We start from the raw sequence: 20,507 nt of genomic DNA, 5'->3' as shown, positions 1-20,507 counted from the left end.
GCTAAATTAATCCAATCCACATTCTCCCATCGTGTTTATGATCTATTTTAATATTATACTTCCATTTCCATCTAGGTCTTCCAAGCTGCCTTTCTCTGTCAGGATCTCCCAACAAGTTTGTATGCATTTCTCTTGTCCTCCAAACATTAACAAAAGGCCACCAGTTTCTATCCATAGCTAAATTATCCCAGTCCACATATTCCCATCCTATTCTTTTATGATTTATTTTAATATTATCCTTCCATCATCCAAGCAGTCTTTATCCTTCAGAATCTCCTAGCAAGTTTGTTGTCCTCAATGTGTGCTATGCCTCTCATCTCATCTTTCTTCATTTGATCATCCTAATACTTGACAAGGAGCATAATTTTGAAGCTTTTATTATGCAGTTTTCCCTGGGTTCCTGTCACTTCCTCCCTCTAAGGCCATATGTACTCCCCAGCACCAATCTCTAACACCCTCAATCTTTGTCCTTCCTTTAATTTGAAGGACCATGTTTTACACCCATATAAATGTTTAGATGACAAGAAGGTAAAAGATTCATTCTGTACTGAATCCCAGAACTATACATTTGTTAATTTCTTGAGTGCAATTTTCATTTATTCATTTCACGCGAATGATGCTCCATTTTTTCCTCAACAAAATGATAAATACAGTAGTTTGAGTCTAGCCTAATTTTGATCTCTACAACCACATAAAATCTTGAAAAGAAAAAAGTTCCTTTTGGAAGCTCCTGGACTTGGGACATTATATATGTTGGAAAAAATTTCAAAGAAATGACATCTACTCGTGGAGAAAAATCAAGAAATGTGCATCTCATCTTCTGGACACTGCTGCTTTCCAAGCAAGAATTCAAAGTCACTACAGAGAAAGAAATAACTATGAATTTCAATATATGAAATACTGAATCACAGTACGTCTTGTCTTTATTTCCTATTTATAACAAATACTAACTTTAATTTATTATATTATAAACCTGTACATCAATAATATATACTTCACAATTCAATTGTATATCTTACACAAAATATAATTTTTCATGTAGAAAAGGTGCAAAAAGAAAACAAATTGCTGAAAAAAAGCAATGTTGAAGGCTGAAAAGGTTTATACGGGCTCGCTGATCGGCCATAAAATTCTTCTTATGCTATGCGTGCATAAGCCATATTCTAGTGCATAATGAAACTAAACTGCAGATCATCAGACTATATGGTGGTCAAATAATCAGTTCTTCTGTATTATGAACACTGTACATCATACTGTGCAATGCAAAATCCTGTGAAACTGCCTAGCTTTTCAACTGATTAAAATCTAGATGATTAATGTGCTTACCAATTTCAGGGGAATGCCTTGCATTTGAGTACAAATATATTTATTTTTAAATTAGACTACGTTATAATTAATGTATGGCAATTCTAGAAGCTCTGCTGCTGTGGGTCTCTTCTTTGGATCATAAATCAAGCACAGCTGCACAGCTTTGAGTAGCACTGGTGGACAATCATTTCGTGTGTTGGAAAAATCGATAACATGATCTGGGTTTGTAATGGCAGCAGCTTTGGCCCATGGTTGGACAATATGTTGAAATGGTGTCTTTCCATACAACAGATTGTAAAGAATGCAGCCTAAGGACCAGATGTCTGATTTGTAACTGATCTGGAAAGGAATTAGAAATTATACTTGGATTAAAAGGATAATCAAACAAACTACTCTACAGGCATACTTAATCTAATGTCCTTAATTAGTTCCATAAAAATTCATGAAGCTAGGCACAAGAACATTACAGGGAGTGGTAGTTATATGAGTACAGGAAAAAATGGGAGATACATTCCAAATATAGATACATCCAAAATTTGGATCATAAGAACTTAAAACAGGTCTTTGCAGAGAACTGAAACTACATACTGCTTATAACCGTAATAAATATTAATACAAACAATAAAACACCATTAATACAATCCTTGTGTTGCAACTGTGACTGTTATTTGATCTTGTGTCATTCTGAAAGTGCACAGAAAAATAAAACATGAAATTAGAGAAGAATTTGCTTTTAAGATTCCTTTGCTTACCTGGATGAACAATGAATTATGAGGAGAGAGAATTAAAATAATGAAGTTGCAACATTTCAGGGGTCTTTCATGCCTGCAGGGGTAAAAAATTGTTCCAAAGATATCTGAACAGCAACATCTATTCATTTTAGAACTTCATTCAACAATTACACCTCTCAAAAATTTCCTTGACCATCTCAAGATAGGTGATGGATCCCTATGAGAAGGATTTTTTTTTTCAATTTACCTAATTCTTCCAGCCGCACTATGGCCCTGGGTCGACTCAGCCTCTAACAGAAATGAGTACCAGAAATATCCTTGGAATATTCTTGGGGGTAAAGGGCAGCTGGCTTGTAGGGCTGACAACCTTATCGCCATCTATGAGCCGATTGTCTAGAAAATGTGGGGGCCTCAACATCTCACAACCTTATGGGCCTCCATGGCCTGTTACAGGGACACCTTTACTTCTCATTATTAGTCCTTCAAAATATTTGCAACTTTCACTTAGGGCATCGACTTAAAATGCCATGGTTCTGGGAGTGATAAACCAACAATGGTTTATGCTTAAAGTCAGCTCCAAGCAACATTAGCCTGTCCTTTACTTGAAGCACCGTTTTCTGACTAAGCAACATAATATCTGGTAATATTTTCGAAAATATGCCAGTATCATCAACATAGACACCCGATGAATACTAACCAATTTCCTCAATGCTGGATAATAACATGCAGGTTATTTATCAACACTAGCTGTTTACCCCCACAATTTATCATTATGCTGTTTACCCCAACAATTTATCATTATGAATACCAGATCTTTCTTTTTAAATTATTGAATCACCCACAATTTGCACCAAACATTTCACAGTCACAATATTCTTTCTTCAAATCATTGTAAAATGGAAATGCGTTTTCCTGAATTAATGTGACTGAAAGGCGTCGTATACTGGGTAGGATAATCAATCCACATCAATAATTCTTTTGTTTGTCTAACTGCATCTAGGTTTGCTTGTTTTAAAAATTAGAGGCACTGTGTCTTTAACATACTGTTACATTTACCCTTCAACAGTTGTTCTCACCACTGTCAGTCGAACACCCAAATGCCTCACAATGTCCACTGCTCTTTTACCAGATTCAGAACATCTAATTTATTTTCCAAAGTTAATACAGTCCACCCTTCTCACAATTATAATCATAACCTTCAGACTGAGTATGTTACATTTACATAGACAAATCTAGATTCTATTCAAAGCCAGAAGATTTTGTTAGTTATACCTACTACCAACATCATTTGTATAAACCTCAAATAAAAGTGCCACAATTTTATTAATAATCCCCTAAATGTGGATCATTATTGATTATGTTACAATTGAGTTTTGTCAGCATGTGATCTTTTTCAGTTCTAGTTACACAACCACCATTATCTAGGAAGGTTCAGCAGCCCATATGCAGTACAGCTAGCCTAAATATATGTAGTGCGAATATTCCAAAATCCCTTTACCAGTATACATATTAAGGACAGTCATAGTAAGCAACTAAACTCCTATTTATGCCTTAGATCCAGTCCTGTCAAAAGTGATTGCAGATTTTTTTCTTTCTCACCTCTATTGATTGTTAAGGATACCCAACCACTACCATTATTCAAGCGTGAACTCTGCGGTCTCACGAGTGACGTCACATACCCCCACTCCTTCCATCAGTATGCAACGCTCGGTGGGCGACCCCCTCCCCCGTGGTGATGTGGCAGAAGAGCGACTGTGTTGTTACCAAGGGATACCGCAGTTGCTATGCAGCAGGAGACAACTCTCGACAGCATTGCTAGCAACACCGGTAAACGGGGCATCACACAACAAGGAATACCGTGGTTACTACCCAGCCGTAAACAACTCCTGACAGCATTGCTAGCAACACCTGTAAAGACGGCGTCAGGCAACAGTGGTACCCATCACGTAACCGTTTTCTGTGTTGTTCATGTCGAGGGTAAATAAGGAGCAGCGAACACTATTCAGTAGTAGTGAGTGAGGATTGAGCCAGTTACGAGTGAGTAATGAGTAACCAGTCAGTTACAGTCTAGCATTCACCGGAGTGAATGGAAGCAGAAGTAACTGTGATACTACATATGGCAGTAGTTGTGAGATTGTAAATTGGGTAAATGTAAGAGCGAATGTGTAATAAATTTGCTGAATCCAGAACGGCGTGAAGTTATATGTTGCGTTACATACCCAACACGTGACAATACAAAGCTCATAGAAAGATTTTCTTCAGAGATACACCTTAGCAGTGTGCAAAGTTCAGGAAATACAAATATGCTTAAACAATTTATGTGCTCCATAACTAATACATCGAGCATTTCTTGAGAAGCTAATAATCATTCAGCTAGTTAAGAAACTTATGGAACCTGAAGGTTCATTCCTCTTTATGCAAGCGTACATTACTTAACCATATGTGGTCATAGTCACCTTAAATCCAGATTGGTTCCCATTTGTACTGTGTGTAGCCTGAATTGCTTCTGGGCTCATATAATTGAAGGTTCCTGCTTGTGCATCTTTGAAAACACTTGTCATATCATTCTGAATTGATGATGCAATGCCAAAGTCAATGAGTTTCATACGTCCACCCACAAGAAGAAAATTAGCAGGTTTTAAATCAGAGTGTATTACACCTATGGGATAAAGCACATTATAATTACTTATGCATACTTCTAAACCTTTCAGTGTGAAATGACACTAATTCTGAGAGGAATGACAAACACATATACATCTCAATTCATGGCTTTGTCCCTCTAAGATAGTTAAAAATTAATGCAATTCAGTCAGTCTGATTCATCTTCCTGTGAGATAAATGAGTCTGTTTCTCCGCTGTATTACAGTTTTCCAATGATATAGAAGACCTACAACTTCAAATATGCTCTGAACTGCTTTGCCATCAGAGAAGTGCACAGGAAAGTCCATGCAAATACACAGCGAAATCCCCACTTAAGGTTTCTTTGGGCATCAGTGGATTTCTACATTAAAGTGAGGAAATTCTTAAATGGGGAAATTTCATTGACTTCAGATCACTGAAACTGAAAGTTAAATGAGAGAAAACAAATGAAGAAACATTAAATGGTGTTTCTCTCTATGTAACGCATAACAAAAACATTAAATTAACTTTTATTTGGAACATTTTTTAATGTGGAATACCGTATTTACGCATGTATAGGCCGCACATTTTTTGCCAAAAAATTCAAGAGGAAAACTGGGGTCCTGCTTAGATTCGAAATTTCCGAAATCACACTTCATTTAAAAAAAATTATATTCACAATTAGTAATACAGGGTGTAATACTCCTGAAATAATATTCCAAGAAAATTATTTTTTCTATAATTTCTGTCTGAAAATTGTGCTGCGGCCTATACACGCACGCAGCCTATACATGCGTAAATACGGTATATCTGGTAAAATTGAAATAAGGAATATTTATGCCTCTATGCAATATATTAGCTCAAATGTATCTGAAACAAACTGACTTCAGATTCCAATTTGAATAAATGTTACGCTATCCAATACAGAATGCAAAATTTTAAAAATCAGTACAAAAACACTGCATGTACTTTCTCATATACAACCGACCTTGGCTGTTACCCTGGAAATGAAATCGTTTGCTAATCAGCGGACCATTACTGGTTGTTGAATACCTGACAGCAAAGAAATATGTCTGTCTGGTAAAGCCAGTTTTGAGGAAACTGACTTTTCTTATTTGGGTTCTTAGTGCATGTTTTGTATTTTCCTGATCATACCATCTTGGCAATTTTATTTAGGAAGGTGTTCATAACTTACTGAAATTTAATCAGAATCATTAGAGCCATTTTCAAGAAAATCACCAATTTGTGTTTTGGGCCCCTATTTCGAAGCTGGTATGTTCACATTCACTGGGCACTGTCCTAAGATGGATAAACTCTTGAATAACAAACATAAATTAAATTCATCCAACCATTCAGGCACCAGTGAGGCACATATCCATATATTCATAAATACAGACAGCATACAAAGAAATACTAGTTCATAATCAGGGGGGTTAAATATGCAAATGTCAAATTCTTGAGACCGATTTTCTTTACAATTACAACACTTTCTTACATATGCTATGTAAATAAAAAAAAATAAATAAATAATAAAACTGGACTTTGAAACTTGTGTATTACAAACTGTAGCGCTGCTTCCCATTCTTGTTCTCAGTGACCACTATTACGTTAATGGATACATCACACTTTAGACAACTCATAATGCAGTGAAATTAACTTACCATTTTCATGAATATTTTTCACAGCTCTCAGAATCTCAACCCAGTAATATAAAATTGTTATTATATGTATTTGATTGGTCTTTGAAATTGTCTTGATTAGCCTGGACAGATCAGTTTCCCCTTTCTCCATCACTACGTACAGCATCTGTTTCTCCTCTGCATACTCGCTATTAAAACAATATCACACATAATAAGGAAAATTCATTTCAAATTCATTTTAATGAGAAACAACCTGAAAGCTCTGTTTCTGACCCATTCATTATGATGGATTATGCAAGCTTCACAATATTATGTACATAAGTATAGAAACAAACCTCTAACTACTTATTTTAAGATTAAATGATTTTTTGGGGGGGTGATCATTTTCTTATCTAGAATATTTCATGAAGGAAAATATGGTAGGATAAGAAGTTAAATTTTATTTAAACATGTCTGATTTTATCTTACATAAACTCTTCAGGGGTAAAAAGCTTAAAAAGTGACAGACGTGATCTGATGGATTTCTAATTAAACAGAAAAACTGTGGATGTACAATGTACAGTTCTATGTGCCTGTAAATTGTTTTTTATTTTTATATATGCCGACAATGTTTTAAAAAAAGTAGGAAGTGCTGTAAAGAAAGGGAAGAGTTTTACTTTTACCAGATGTGTCCTTAAATAGGTCACCTCATACACACAGATCAACAAAAGGTGGATTTGAGTGATATAAAAGAGTTCATAGCTAGCCAACTTGTATGCATGATCCATTATCTGGATATCAAAATGTGCAGTCAGAACCCATACTTCTACTTTCATTTAAAAATACAGGATTTTCTTATATTCATGAATGAAGAAAAATGTAAAGAAAACAATGTGGTAAAATATTTCTGGGAAAATATGCTTCCGGCACATGTGGGATATCACAGAAGTTGGATATCCGCAGAGTATAAAATTGATAAGAAACTGTCTCAAAAGTAGAAGCCATTATACTTTGTTATTCTTACTGCCATATATGCATGCAATTTATCCAGCTATATGTTTTAGGAACTCTGCTTCTGATGTACTATATTGTAAAAGGCAAAAGGTAAAGGTATCCCCTTAACAGGCTGTGGAGGCCCATATGGTTGTAAGATGTTGAGGCTCCCACATTTTCTAGACAATCGGCTCACAGATGGCGGTAAGGTTGTGAGCCTTATGTGCCGGCTGCCCTCTACCCCCAGGAATATTCCTGGTACTCATTTCTGTTAGAGGCTGAGTCAGCCCCAGGGGCATATTGCAGCTGGAAGGATTAGGTCAATTGAAAAAATCCACCTCATCAGGATTTAATCCTGCGACCTTCCGGCTTGTAGCATAGTGCCTCAACCAACAATGCCCCGGATGTGCATTGTACAACAGTGAAATACACATCTCAATCCATATGTCCAGTGTTTTTGCCACCTCTCAGCCACAGAGAAAATTGCTTTCAGTGTAAATATTCTCATTCATAACTTGTACTCTTCTCCAACTATAATTAGAATGATTAAGTCAAGGAGGATGAGGTGGGCAGGTCATGTAGCACGAATGGGGGAGACAAGGAATACATATAGGATATTGGTGGGAAAGCCAGAAGGAAAGAGACCACAGGGAAGACCAAGGTGTAGGTGGATGGAGAATATTAGAATGGATCTTAAGAGAGATAGGATGGGATGGTATGGATTAGATCTGGCTCAGGATAGGGACCAGTGGAGGGCTCTTGTGAACATGGTGATGAACTTTCAGGTTCCATAAAATGCTGGAAAATTCTTGAGTAGCTGCAGAATTGGCGGCTCCTCAAGAAGGGCTCAGCTCCATGAGTAAGTAAGTAAATATTCTCGTATCAATACTCTATGGATACAGGAGTGGTGACACATGCATAACTGCCAGATGAAACTTAGTTTATATGGTGACTGCTACAAACTAGGATATGACATTAGTATTAATACTGACCATTTATATGTAACAGATGTTAATTTTATGACTGCTATTCTTTAAATGTCTACAACTAGTATACTATTAAATACAAGTTTATTTGGTAATATAATGCAATCATAGGTCACACCAAGGAGACCTATAACTGCATGTCATCTAGGACATTCAGTATGTCTGTGGCCAATGCGAAGTGAAGGAGGAAATACTAATAGCAGTTACTAGATGCAAGTATACCAGAACAGCATTTTTTGCCTAAAATGGGCCTTTATTGTGAGATGAGAACAATGGCTGTGACAAAGAATTGTACCAAACAATTTTATTTGAACAAGACATGACATATTATCTTAAAATTTTCCACCAGGAAAAGAGGTTATATTGCATAATGGTAATTGAATATATATATGGTATTTGGTCACTGCTGGATGAGTGAGTATTTAGGAAAGGCTACAGTAAAGGTGTTGATTTTCTAACATAATATGTTTCAATGGAGCAAACTTTGATGATACAGCACTATTTATAAAAGTATTTTAAAATAGCATTTAATTTAAACCACTACACTACATCATTCTTAATTATATTATTGAAGGTTCTGGTACACATGAAAACCAGTATCACACCTTCTATGAAGTGAAGCACCCATTATTTCAATATGCATGCATCAAACAATTATTGTATGACCCTTCTTTGGAATGTGTCCCTATGTAAGAGGAGGGCCAAACATGTAAAACAGTTCTTTTCCAACTTAAGCAATATTAACATATAAATCAACTCACAAGTCAGTCATACTAATTACTGTTTCACTGCCTTGCAATCTTCTCAACAGTGCAATTTCATTGAGGTAACCCTGTGCAATTGAAGGCTCAGCTACAGACAGGTTCACACACTTCACAGCCAGCTCTTGCATAGTGCTGGGATCCAGCACCTGGAAAAGTTAAGTCATCCACATACATTGGGCCAAAACATAAATACTGTTAATCTCATTTAAGTAACACCACTGAAGTACAGTACTGTAAACTCCACATTACCTGTCATGTACTCGTATGTGGAATAGGGAGTGCCAGTTACATGAGAAAACTGTTATATAAACTATATAAACCCTGTACAAAGTCAAATCAGCTCCCTTTATCTTCCTACGTGACACAGAAGAATAGTGGTGAAATATTTCAGATAATGCTCTAACATGATCATAATTTAAACTAGCCTCTACTGTAAGGTAAAGGTAAAAGGTGCAGTTGTCTCTGCGCTTAATTAACTAAGCACTATGCCATGAAGGTGTATGGGGGAGAGGATATATAGATCCACATTTTTTGACCTCAGTACTTGCTGGAGGTGTGGTCAGCTTCATGCCCCAGCCACCTTACCCCCATGGAAAGAGCCCCTGGTACCCATTGGATAAGAGGTTGGGTGGACCCCACAGCTGGTTTTGACTACACAGAGAAGAGAAAATTCTTGACCCTACCAGGACTCGAACTCAGACCCCTTGGTCATCCAGCCTGTAGCTAGTCGCTATAATGACTATGCTATCCCGCTTCCCTAGCCTCTACTGTAATGACATATTATCTCTGAGGGAGAACAGGTAGCACTATTAGTGGCAGCTGGGAGAACTAATGCATGGCAGGTGAACATATTACTCATTGAAAATTTGTTTTTGAGTAATGTTACAAAAATGACACTTCTTTAAAGAAATTTTTGTCAGTTGGATGAGAATTCCAGATAACCAAGAGTTTCCCATACAAAATCCAGGCACATGAATTGCTTTATGGAAAGAGAGGCACATGGCACAGTAATGTTAATAAAATTTGTAAAAGGAAGTACTGATTGTCATAAATGTTGTCACTGAAGACCACGTCATTCCTAACTTTTAATTCTATATCAATAATACCAACACTAAGGTTGTCAAACTTCTGAGAATGAGGTAACACTAGTGGAGTGTCGTGGAATTCTGTAAAAGATCTCTAGAAACTGCAACTTTTGTTAAGGTCCTCTTTCTATAGCATGCAAAATATCTGCTTGGAAACACTACAAATCTATTTTTATTGTTCTGTTTAGGCATGAAAAACTTATGAAAAACTTTGAGGCTCTCACAACAGTAGTTATGAAGAACTGTACGAGTTAACACCATATAGCCCGTTGGAAGTGCAATTAATGCAACTGGATGCTTCAATGCAATATTATGATCCAGACTGTCTCAGGAGAGAAGGGAAGAAATAAGAAGCAAATGGTGACAAAGAAAAGGAGGAATAAGTATGTGATGAAGGACAGGAGAGATCCTGCAATCTCATGGAAGCACTGGACATAATTCTTGCTCTGCAATAATTTTAGATAACCCAAAAGGAAGCGCAAGATCACATACTTGAAAGATGCCATTCATGATTGCCTACAAAAGTCACTGTTAAAGCAGAATGCTAAGAATGCTATTTCTGACTCAAAATCATTGATGACTAAAGTATAAATTGCCATTTTTATGACAATGTCTTATTAAATAAAATAGTTTGTGTAATTACACTAAGAGTATAACTAAAATACAATCAATAAAAGTGCTGCAGGCTTTATACTTTATTTTAGTTTCACTGTTTATTCCAAAAAATTACTTCCAGGTTTGAGGAAAGTACAAATGGAATTTGCACATGAAGTTACACAAACAGTAAAAGAACATGGCAACAGTGCAGATGGGAGAAGGATCCATGTATACATGAAGAGATGGCGATAAAACACTTTTCCAAGGACATCTGACATATGGTGTTAAATCACAGTTGGTGAGACAGTCATGCCTTGCCAGAACTGGATGTATTAAGTTGATTTTATGTCAGCTATTGGCTTCCACAGAAACAATACTGTAATCACGGATCTGCCAGAGGACATTCTGCTTTGTGGTTTATATCATAAGGGCCGTACACTATGATCCGATGTTTTTTCACTTCCTAATATCAGTAATATGCAATCTATCATCTCCATGGTTTTAGTCTGCAAGTGAAGTATACCGACCAAGCAACTGCCACTCGTCAGCGAAGTTTTAGTGCCAATCTATCATCATGTAACCAAATAACAAAATACACTTTTAATGTACAATTATATATTCTAATTGTGATGGCCATGAAGAGTGTTGTAATGCCATGTAATTCAGGGACAGTCTGATGTTCCTCTGAAATGTCTGATTCTCTCCCAACTATTGCATGAAACCCAGATGCCATACTCTTCTGTAAAGTTATTTTCTATCATGTTTCAATATACCAAAATTCCTGCATAAAAAATACAATCATTCTGGAGAAGTTTGCTATTTCACTTTATAAGATATATACTGTATAGCATATACCGTCTACACAACAACAATCAGTACGGTCTCACCGTACCACTACATTATACCAACAGCATCAAGGCAGGGGCAGCCCGCACACATTAAGTACAACCTAATATATATCTCTTACCGCATATTGAGCTTAAGCTCTCTAAGATGTTACCAAGGTCCTGGCTACATGACCCATCCTATTGAGAAGATTCCATTACGTGGGTCCCCCACGCTGTAGTCACTTCTTCCAGCTTAAAACCAGGTGTACACGTAGCTGTTGCAGAGTGTTACCAATAATACACTATTTTAATTTTCATGTCTTAATCTTTGTTCTCTTGTGGTAATGTTTTAATTTCTTATCTTCTGTAATTTTAAATACAATTTTTATCTAAGGGTTTTAGCTTTAAATTTCGCCCAAGATTTGTTACATATATTTATATTTGAATTTAATTTCAAGATACAATAAGGATCCTTATTCGAAGAATAAAATGACAACTGATTGCAACTCAACAGCTCAGACTGGTGCATTGTACACCTGATGATGACCCGTGAAAGGGTCAAAACATGTTGTGTCTAATAAACATAATAAAAGCAAATGTTGACGCAGTAGCGTCTTCTTTGTTTTGAACACTGACTGTTGTGGTATAGACGGTATATCCTATACTTCATATATATCTTATTTTATGACAGACAACAGGGCGCACACTATTAAGATTGTAAATTTCATTTTATGACACTATTTGATTTATGCAAATGTCATACAGCAACAAAATTATGAATTTTATGCCACAAAATAACACAAATTGGAAATTAGTAACAAATATGAGAAAAAGCGGGAAAAAGATATTCAGAATCCAGAATAGACAGTAATTTGAACAAGTCAAATATTAATGCATAAACTTGAATTACTTGTAAGATTTGATTAGGAATTAATTGTTACAAATTATGATAAGTAACATATATTACAAAAATATTTAAAATAAATAAATTTAAACTCATATTTCATGACGTTCCATAATATAATTTCAACTTACTTTAAATACTTGACTGGAGCCCCCTCGTCCAAGGAGTTTTTGCACTCTATAACCTTTTCCGTTTACAGTTATATAGTTATCCTGCTTTTCAACAAGTTTAAGAGGTACATTCTGATCTTGTTTGTATACTAGATGTAAACTGGCATCAGGCTGCATTTTTAAATCTCCTTGTGCAGCAGCAGTTCTTTCTACTGTACTGGGCCCCAGAGTCGGCATCAGGGATGGATCTCTTATATTCTCAGCCAAACATTCTTTCACAGCTTCTGAATGTAGCTTATTTAAGGAGCCTGGCTGGCTGTGGACTTTATCTATTTGATGCGCTTGTTTTCCTGGGATTACATCATCAAATGAAGGGGTAGATTCCTTCACATTTACCTTATGAAACAATGCACATCCATCAACCACTGGTTCATGTATTTGTTTCTCGGTTATAATGTTTTTCCGTACAGATGAACGAAAATCATTTTCTTTATTGATATCTAATTCAGCAGACTTTAATTTTGAAATTTTATCATTCACTTGAATATTTCTTCTCACATGTTGTATATTATCCACTGGAGGGATTGTGTCTACCATATTTAAGTTACCAGATAGCATACAAGGTGTCACTTTTTCATCCAACTGTTTCTCCATTGCAACACCTTTCCTTGCCAATACTTGAAAATCTCTTTCTTTACTTGTTTGCAACAAATTGGAGTTATTGCATGATGGACCGTGTTTTGCATTAGTTATATTATATGCAGCTGATTCTGATGAAAACAAACCTACATCATTTTCTTTGTTGCTAACATCTATTTGTTTAACATTTTCTTCGCTTGCTTGCATATTTTTTGGAGTTCCCCTTACATCTATGGATTTTATCTTTGAATTTAAAGTGTCCTTATGGTTTATTATATTCCTTAGCACACCTCCTTTGTGTGTCTGCAGACTACTACACATTAAGGGTGGTCCCATGTAAAATTTCTCATCCTCTTTCTTCACACATGATGCTGTGGAGACAGAAACTTTCCCATGATGTGGCTCCATTGCCTTTGCCTTCTGACCCAAAAGTGTACCTATATTTTTGCTTGAATTATTATTTTTAACAATCCTTTCTTGCTGTTGGTTAATTAAAAGAGATCCAGCAGGTAGATGTTCACTATGTGAAGAACTTTTACTTTCAGAAATAAAATTCTTTTCTGGATTATTAACATATTTACTTGCTTCATACACTTCACTGATTTGGTCTACTGCTAGAGATTCTGGGACTACATTTTCAAGTTCTTCAGGCCTCACTTCATGACACTTCAGGTCTTGGCTAGAAACCTGTGTTTCTTGCATACATATTGAGTTGCTAGTCAGCTCTAAACAAGCTTGTGATCCAGTATTAGAATGGAGCTGGCCTCCCAAATTTTCAATAACTTCTTTGTCTGAATACTGGGGAAAGCTATTCATCCTAAGTGTTGCTCCACCACCATCACTAGGCAGTGACATCAACGATATGTCACTGCCAAAATCTTCATGGGCATTATCAGATTTTTCATCTTCTGCCATGGCCTTTAAAGCTGTCAGTAATGGTAATATGGGAACAGGCTGGGATGTTCGTCGTGTTTTCCCCAATAACCTGCAACATTTAAAAAAATGATACTGTGCTTATGCTAACTACCATATTTACTTATGTATAGGCCGCACATTTTTTGCCAAAAATTCAAGAGGAAAACTGGGGTGCGGCTTATATTCGAAATATTCGAAAACACACGTCATTTAAAAAAAATTATATTCATAATTATTTCGAAATAATTTCTACTCCTGAAATAATATTCCAAGAAAATTATTTTTTCTATAATTTCTGTCTGAAAATTGTGCTGCGGCCTATACATGCATAAATACGGTAATTTAAATATTGGTCAACTCAATAGTCACTGTCACAGCTCTCCATCTCTGTGTGCAGAAACCTCCACTCACAGTTCAGTGATCAGAGTGACAACAATTCTTAGCATCTGATCCAGCCGCCAGCACTGTCAAAATCTAATGCTCAAATGCAATTATAAAAATATTAGCTTCCTTAACGAGTCAACTATTTTCAGCCTTTTTTGGTAGTTATACATTTCTATATACTCGTAAATACACATTCTGAGCAAAAGAAGTAACCAAAATTAAAAATAAGACTGAAAGTATTACACAACCATAATAGATTAACAGTGCACCATGTACACAAGTACTTAAAAGAGAAAGATGAAAATAAGGAGAATGAAGGTCTTATAAAAATTAAGCAGAATAAGTTACAAAGAGTTTGGAGTAAGCAGTAGCAAAATAACTGCAAACAAATATGAAAGAAACAGCAAAAGAGGAAAACAATTCTCCACAACCTGCAAAAAGTGTTAGAAGAAGAAAGAGAAAACAGGCATTGGCAACTTTCATACATGCACTGTAGAAATAATTCAAGGGTTCCATGCAATTGATGGCCAGCATCAAATTCATACATTATTTTGTATGGTACATAATAAAATTGTTAATATTCAAACACATGCCTCAAACAGGTCACTGTATGAATTACATTCCTGTTCTCCTCAATGCTACAGCCTGATTTTTGCCTTGGCTTCTTGTGCTATAAAGATTACTAAATCTTGTACAGATATGTTGGTGGATACTTTGAATGGTATACAGAATCTACCATCATGTGACAACACAGAAAATAAGGATGGGTGGAATTTGAATCTACAACCAAGAACTGAAGCAGACCAAAACTGCATGGCCAACAGAACGGGCATGTTTTACTTTACAAATACCAATTCATTCTTTCACAATTTTTTACCATGATTCTCGATCACCTGTGAGACTGACATGCCTGGATATGTTAGATGGATTCACTATTTCTAATATCAAGCAAAATATGAACTCTGTGAGAGATTATGAGTCATATGGGCTACAATATTAAATTGTTAATATTCAAAATTAACTTGACTTGTCCTATATCATGTACAATGATCTACAGTGACGAAATAAATCAATCAATCAATCAATCAATCAATCAATGATGTCTTGAGAATACTAAAATTAACCATTCCCCACAGATTATGCACAAAGTACACAGGAACTGGCATGGAGGAGGATGGATCCTCCTACCTGCCTATGTAGAAAAATCTGTCGAAGATTTACAATGAGACTGTATCCTAAAGCAAACTCATGTAACATACTTACTTGAGAATTTTCAACTCCAATTTCCCACAAAAAAAAATAATTACTTCTAATTGGAAAACTAATAACTGGTTAACGCCTGGCATAAGAATTTCTTGTCAACGTAAGCGGGAACTTTGCCTGCTTTACAGGAACAATAATGACTCAAATTTTAAAAGATATTATAAATTATATTGTAAAATATTATCCAAGGTTATCAACGCGGCTAAAAGACTTTACTATGGTCAGATAGTAAATTCAAATAACAAAATTAAAACTACATGGAGTATTGTTAAATCTGAAACAAACAAGAATGTCGGGAACAAATCAATTCAACCAGTATGTATAAATGGTGTTCCTACTGAGAGTAAACGAGAAATTGTGGATACCTTTCAAAGTCACTTCCTATCAGTAGCTGATGGAATAGCTTCTAACTTCAAAAAGGAAGGGATAAGTGATACGAACTGCATGGATTACCTATATAACACTTTCAAGAATCCATACCCAAATATAATATTCGATCGTACAACGACTAAAGAAATTGAAAGTATAATTAAGTCACTTAAGCCTAAAAATTCTTACGGATATGACGAAATCTCAGTAAAAATTCTAAAAATATGCTCTCCTTTCATCGCAACCCCCTTGAATTATATTTGTAATAGGGCTATATTATCTGGCACTTTTCCGTCATGTTTAAAATATTCTGTTATTAAACCTTTATTCAAAAAAGGTGGTAAAAAAGATATAAAAAATTATAGACCCATATCCTTGTTGACCTCCCTGTCTAAAGTATTTGAAAAAATGATATACATAAGACTTACCAATCATATAAAAATAATAATATACTATCTGTTGAGCAGTATGGATTTAGAAGTAAAGTCTTCAACAGAAAACCCTTCATTTAAATTGCTAAATGATGTTCTCCAGGCCTTGAACAATAAGTCAAATGTAGGAGGTTTATTTTGTGACCTTGAGAAGGCCTTTGATTGTGTCGATCATAACTTATTAATGGAAAAACTTATGGAATTGTAGATAATGCACATGCCTTAATTCAATCATATCTCAATGATAGATACCAAAGAGTCTGCATTGATGATGATGATCAAACATGTTCTCATACTTTTTCAGATTGGGGTAGGGCTAAGCGTGGTGTACCTCAAGGTTCCATCCTTGGCCCAATCCTTTTTCTTTTTTACATAAATGATTTACCCAAAGTTGTAAATAATACTTCTAAGCCAGTTTTATTTGCCGATGATACTAGTATCATCGTCAGTAATCCCAATATAGTAAACTTTACAAACGATCTCACTCTTGTATTTGAACAATTGAACATATGGTTTAACTCTAACTTATTATCATTAAATTATAATAAAACACAATATGTGCAATTTCGAACCATCAATGCATTAACAACTCCTATAGATATTAGCTATAAAAATAAACATATTCGTAACGTTACAAACACTCGGTTTTTAGGTATCACTCTTGACAATTCCTTGTCATGGAAGGACCACATAGATGGACTTAGGGCTAAATTGTGCAAGGCATGCTACGCTATTAGATTCCTAAGACCCTTTGTATCTCAAGAATCTTTGAGAATGATTTACTTCTCGTATTTCCATGCAGTTATGTCATATGGTATAATTTTTGGGGGAATTTCTCACATAGTAGCAATGTATTTAAACTACAAAAGAGGGTTATAAGAATTATTACGAATTCTGGAAATAGGGACTCCTGCAGGGACCTGTTCAGAAAACTAGAAATATTGCCGTTCTATTGTCAGTATATTTTTTCATTATTAAAATTTGTAATTGATAATGCTTCTCTATTCAAAACAAACTCTGAGATTTATGATCTTAATACTAGAAATAAAAATAATTTTCACCTTTCACTACCAAGGTTGGCAATCTATAAAAATGGTGTTTATTATATGGGTATTAAAGCATTTAATCATCTACCTCCCTACATAAAGGAATTATCAGAGGATAGGCTCCAATTTAAAAATGTCCTAAAAATTATCTTTTATTGAATTCCTTTTATTCATTGAAGGAGTTCTTTGATGGTGAAATTTAGTGTCAAGGATGACATTGACGCTTTCACCCTATGGGTACGTAAAGGTTTTTAATCATATATATATATTTTACAATTAAAGTATATTTGAATTGTTTCTGCTTATTAGTATGTTTTGTGATTAGCAGATGGTGTTAGGGACCTATAATGGACTGCTAGTATTTGTTTGGTAGCAAGTATTTCTTGCCTTAATAGGTTCTACATTTGGTTTGCAGATGGATCTATGGAATTGGTATTTTACCTGATATATAGAATGAATTAGATGAATATAATTTTATGTTTTGATGAAATATTACTATAAATTTTATATTATATAATGAATTTTTATAACTTTGACTCATGCCTTAGCATACAGCTTGTTTATATTGTATCTGGTTTACTGTTATCAATTGTTGTATTGGAATATTGTCTTATCTCACATAATTTTGTCAATTTTATTAATGAAGTGAACCAGAATTAGAATTTTGATATTTATTGTATCCGATGTAAATTTGTTTATGTATGTCCGCTTTATGCTTTATAATTGTTTGCATGTATGTTTGTTTTGTTTTTTGTTTTTGACATGTTTCAATTAATTATTGTAACTTAAATTTTGATCTTGTGACTCATTCTATATCCTATGGCTTGTATTATGCCTGTATCAGGATCAATTAGAAAGTGAAATAAATGAATGAATACCTAACCAATCAGTAAAGTTTCGCTTTCTTTATGGTCATTAAATCTACTAAAAATCCTTCCAACATCCTCATCCCTAACCTGGCCTATTTTGTACCTGTGAGAAGTTTCAGGGAAAAACATGTAGGAGAGAGAGAGGATTGGAAGTAATATCAAAGATGAACAAGAGAAAAGAAAATGATCATCCACAGTAACATTCAAAGCAAAACTTTAAATGATTAACGGCAGAAGAAAATCGATTCAGTTAAAGTGGGCAGAATGTCAGAATTAAAGAAGTATAAATTTTATATGCTACAGACTTTAAATATACCTACGTGTCAACATTTCGCCGAATTCTGCTCCATGCCAGACGTATGAACTCGCATTTCTACAATACGCAAATCGTTTCATAACAGTGCATGAAAAGCATAAAAAACTAATTTCGTTTTAATCCTGCAATGCTGGGCATAATCTGTTGCTCTTTTGGCGTATTGCTACCTCATCCCATTGGACACTGCTCTATATTCTTAAAACACAGTTCAATTAAAAATTTACTTACGGCACTCTCTTTTTCTTGCTCTTTGAATTGGCTCCAGGAAAAGATAATGATTCTGAATGACTCGAATTTCCATCGCACCCACTGAAGAGGCCACTATGACCATACTGACCATACATAATAGAGATTTCTCAAAACTGTATGTCTGCATGAAAATGTCAACACTTTGCGCCTAGCTAACACTGTCATACAAGGCGATGTAGTATGTTCACCCTCACCAGTAAACACGCTTCAATTGTTGCTAAACAAAATAACTAGTACAAAGTCATAAGAAGAGACAATAAGGGCCACTTCTCATAAACACTGTTAGTAAATACACCACATAACATTTTATACTAACGGTAATAATCACTTTGAATTTGACTCTATCCTGATTGGTGAGATGATTCATTCCGGTTCCGGCTTCCCAAAGGGTACCCAACAGAGTTTACCAACGTATCAATCGGGCTGATAGCTACCCACAACAAGTTCTCAATTCACTATTATTCAGTCACAGATTAACTAGGCTGAGCGTCGTAACCATTGTAGCTAAGTATCCTACCGAACAGTTTTCATCGCAAGGCAATGGTGCTGTGACCCATGTCATAAGCTTGTACTGAGTGAATACGAGGCCACGGATCCTGCTAGCTCTGTGAAACAGGCGACTGATAACAAGCATAACAACCTAGGTTAACGACGGGCGGAGCGTCTGACACAGTCCGACAGGACACGTGGTGGTAATCACTGGTAATGAACGGATTGGTTTGGAATAATAGAGTTACACTAATTAGAAAGGATTGCTATTCTGTACATGATAGTTCACGAAGCAGAGAGGTTTCTTCGTCATTAGGAAGTGACTGAGATGTTCACTGTTTTCAGATATGTGACACCGCGTAGTATGGTATTTACTAACGTTTCGGAGGAACCAGCTGCCCATCTTTAATTACATTTAAAGGCTCTGATAATACTGGGGCTTCATCCCTTATGGCCAAAGTCGGTGGAATTAATTTTTATCCCTCCTAAACCTTTGTAATGCAGTACTACTGCACTACTGTTATATATTTTGGAATATATATGTATATAATATAATTTGGAATGCATTAAGTAATGAATTGTTAGTAATTTCATGAGGTCATGAGAGTCTAGGATTCACATTATACTGACAACAAATAGAAATCTCATAATTTGAATTTGTTAGTTCTCGTAACAGTTATAGTCTGAACTCTTGTTATCAAAATAAGTTTTAAATGCAGTCAGAAAAAGTGCCTCAAATTTGCAATCTGGAGAGAGGGGGGGGGGAAAGGAGTCTGAACATTTCTAATACAATGAAGTCTTACCACAGCATTCTACACTGTTATAAACAAAACAGCCATTGTGATGATGATAATCTGGAATGTAAGTTATGTGGCATAGGTGTGCAAAGACTGCAGATCCCTTGGGTCCCTTATTGCCTTCAGGAAGCCCGACTTTAAGTTGATGTATTGGAGGTCCATATTTTAAAATATACATACAAACTGTAACTAAATTC

General features: G+C 35.4%; 1 protein-coding gene across 1 annotated transcript; it reads right to left on the bottom strand.

Annotated features, from left to right (window-relative positions):
- Positions 1–916: 916 nt before the first annotated feature.
- On the bottom strand, positions 917–19,396 carry LOC111865158. The gene is made up of 6 exons (XM_023852935.2): positions 19,004–19,396; positions 12,565–14,167; positions 9,018–9,166; positions 6,320–6,486; positions 4,496–4,698; positions 917–1,647 (listed from the first exon to the last, which is right to left on the bottom strand). Exons 1-6 carry the CDS (start codon positions 19,117–19,119, stop codon positions 1,378–1,380), a joined length of 2,508 nt encoding a protein of 835 aa, XP_023708703.1. The 5' UTR covers positions 19,120–19,396; the 3' UTR covers positions 917–1,377.
- Positions 19,397–20,507: the final 1,111 nt, after the last annotated feature.

The sequence above is a fragment of the Cryptotermes secundus genome, unplaced genomic scaffold (genome assembly GCF_002891405.2).
Source record: "Cryptotermes secundus unplaced genomic scaffold, Csec_1.0 scaffold178, whole genome shotgun sequence".
Lineage (NCBI taxonomy): Eukaryota > Metazoa > Arthropoda > Insecta > Blattodea > Kalotermitidae > Cryptotermes > Cryptotermes secundus.
Note: the sequence above shows the minus strand (reverse complement) of the source record. Positions and strands in the feature narration are given on the sequence as shown.

Excerpts from the sequence above, each read along its gene's own strand:
- LOC111865158 (XM_023852935.2), bottom strand. The coding sequence starts at position 19,119 with ATGTATGGTCAGTATGGTCATAGTGGCCTCTTCAGTGGGTGCGATGGA. Across the intron at positions 4,699-6,319 it reads GAAAAATATTCATGAAAATG|GTGTAATACACTCTGATTTA; the intron begins GTAAGTTAATTT and ends TTTATCCCATAG. Across the intron at positions 1,648-4,495 it reads GGAACCAATCTGGATTTAAG|ATCAGTTACAAATCAGACAT; the intron begins GTGACTATGACC and ends ATTCCTTTCCAG.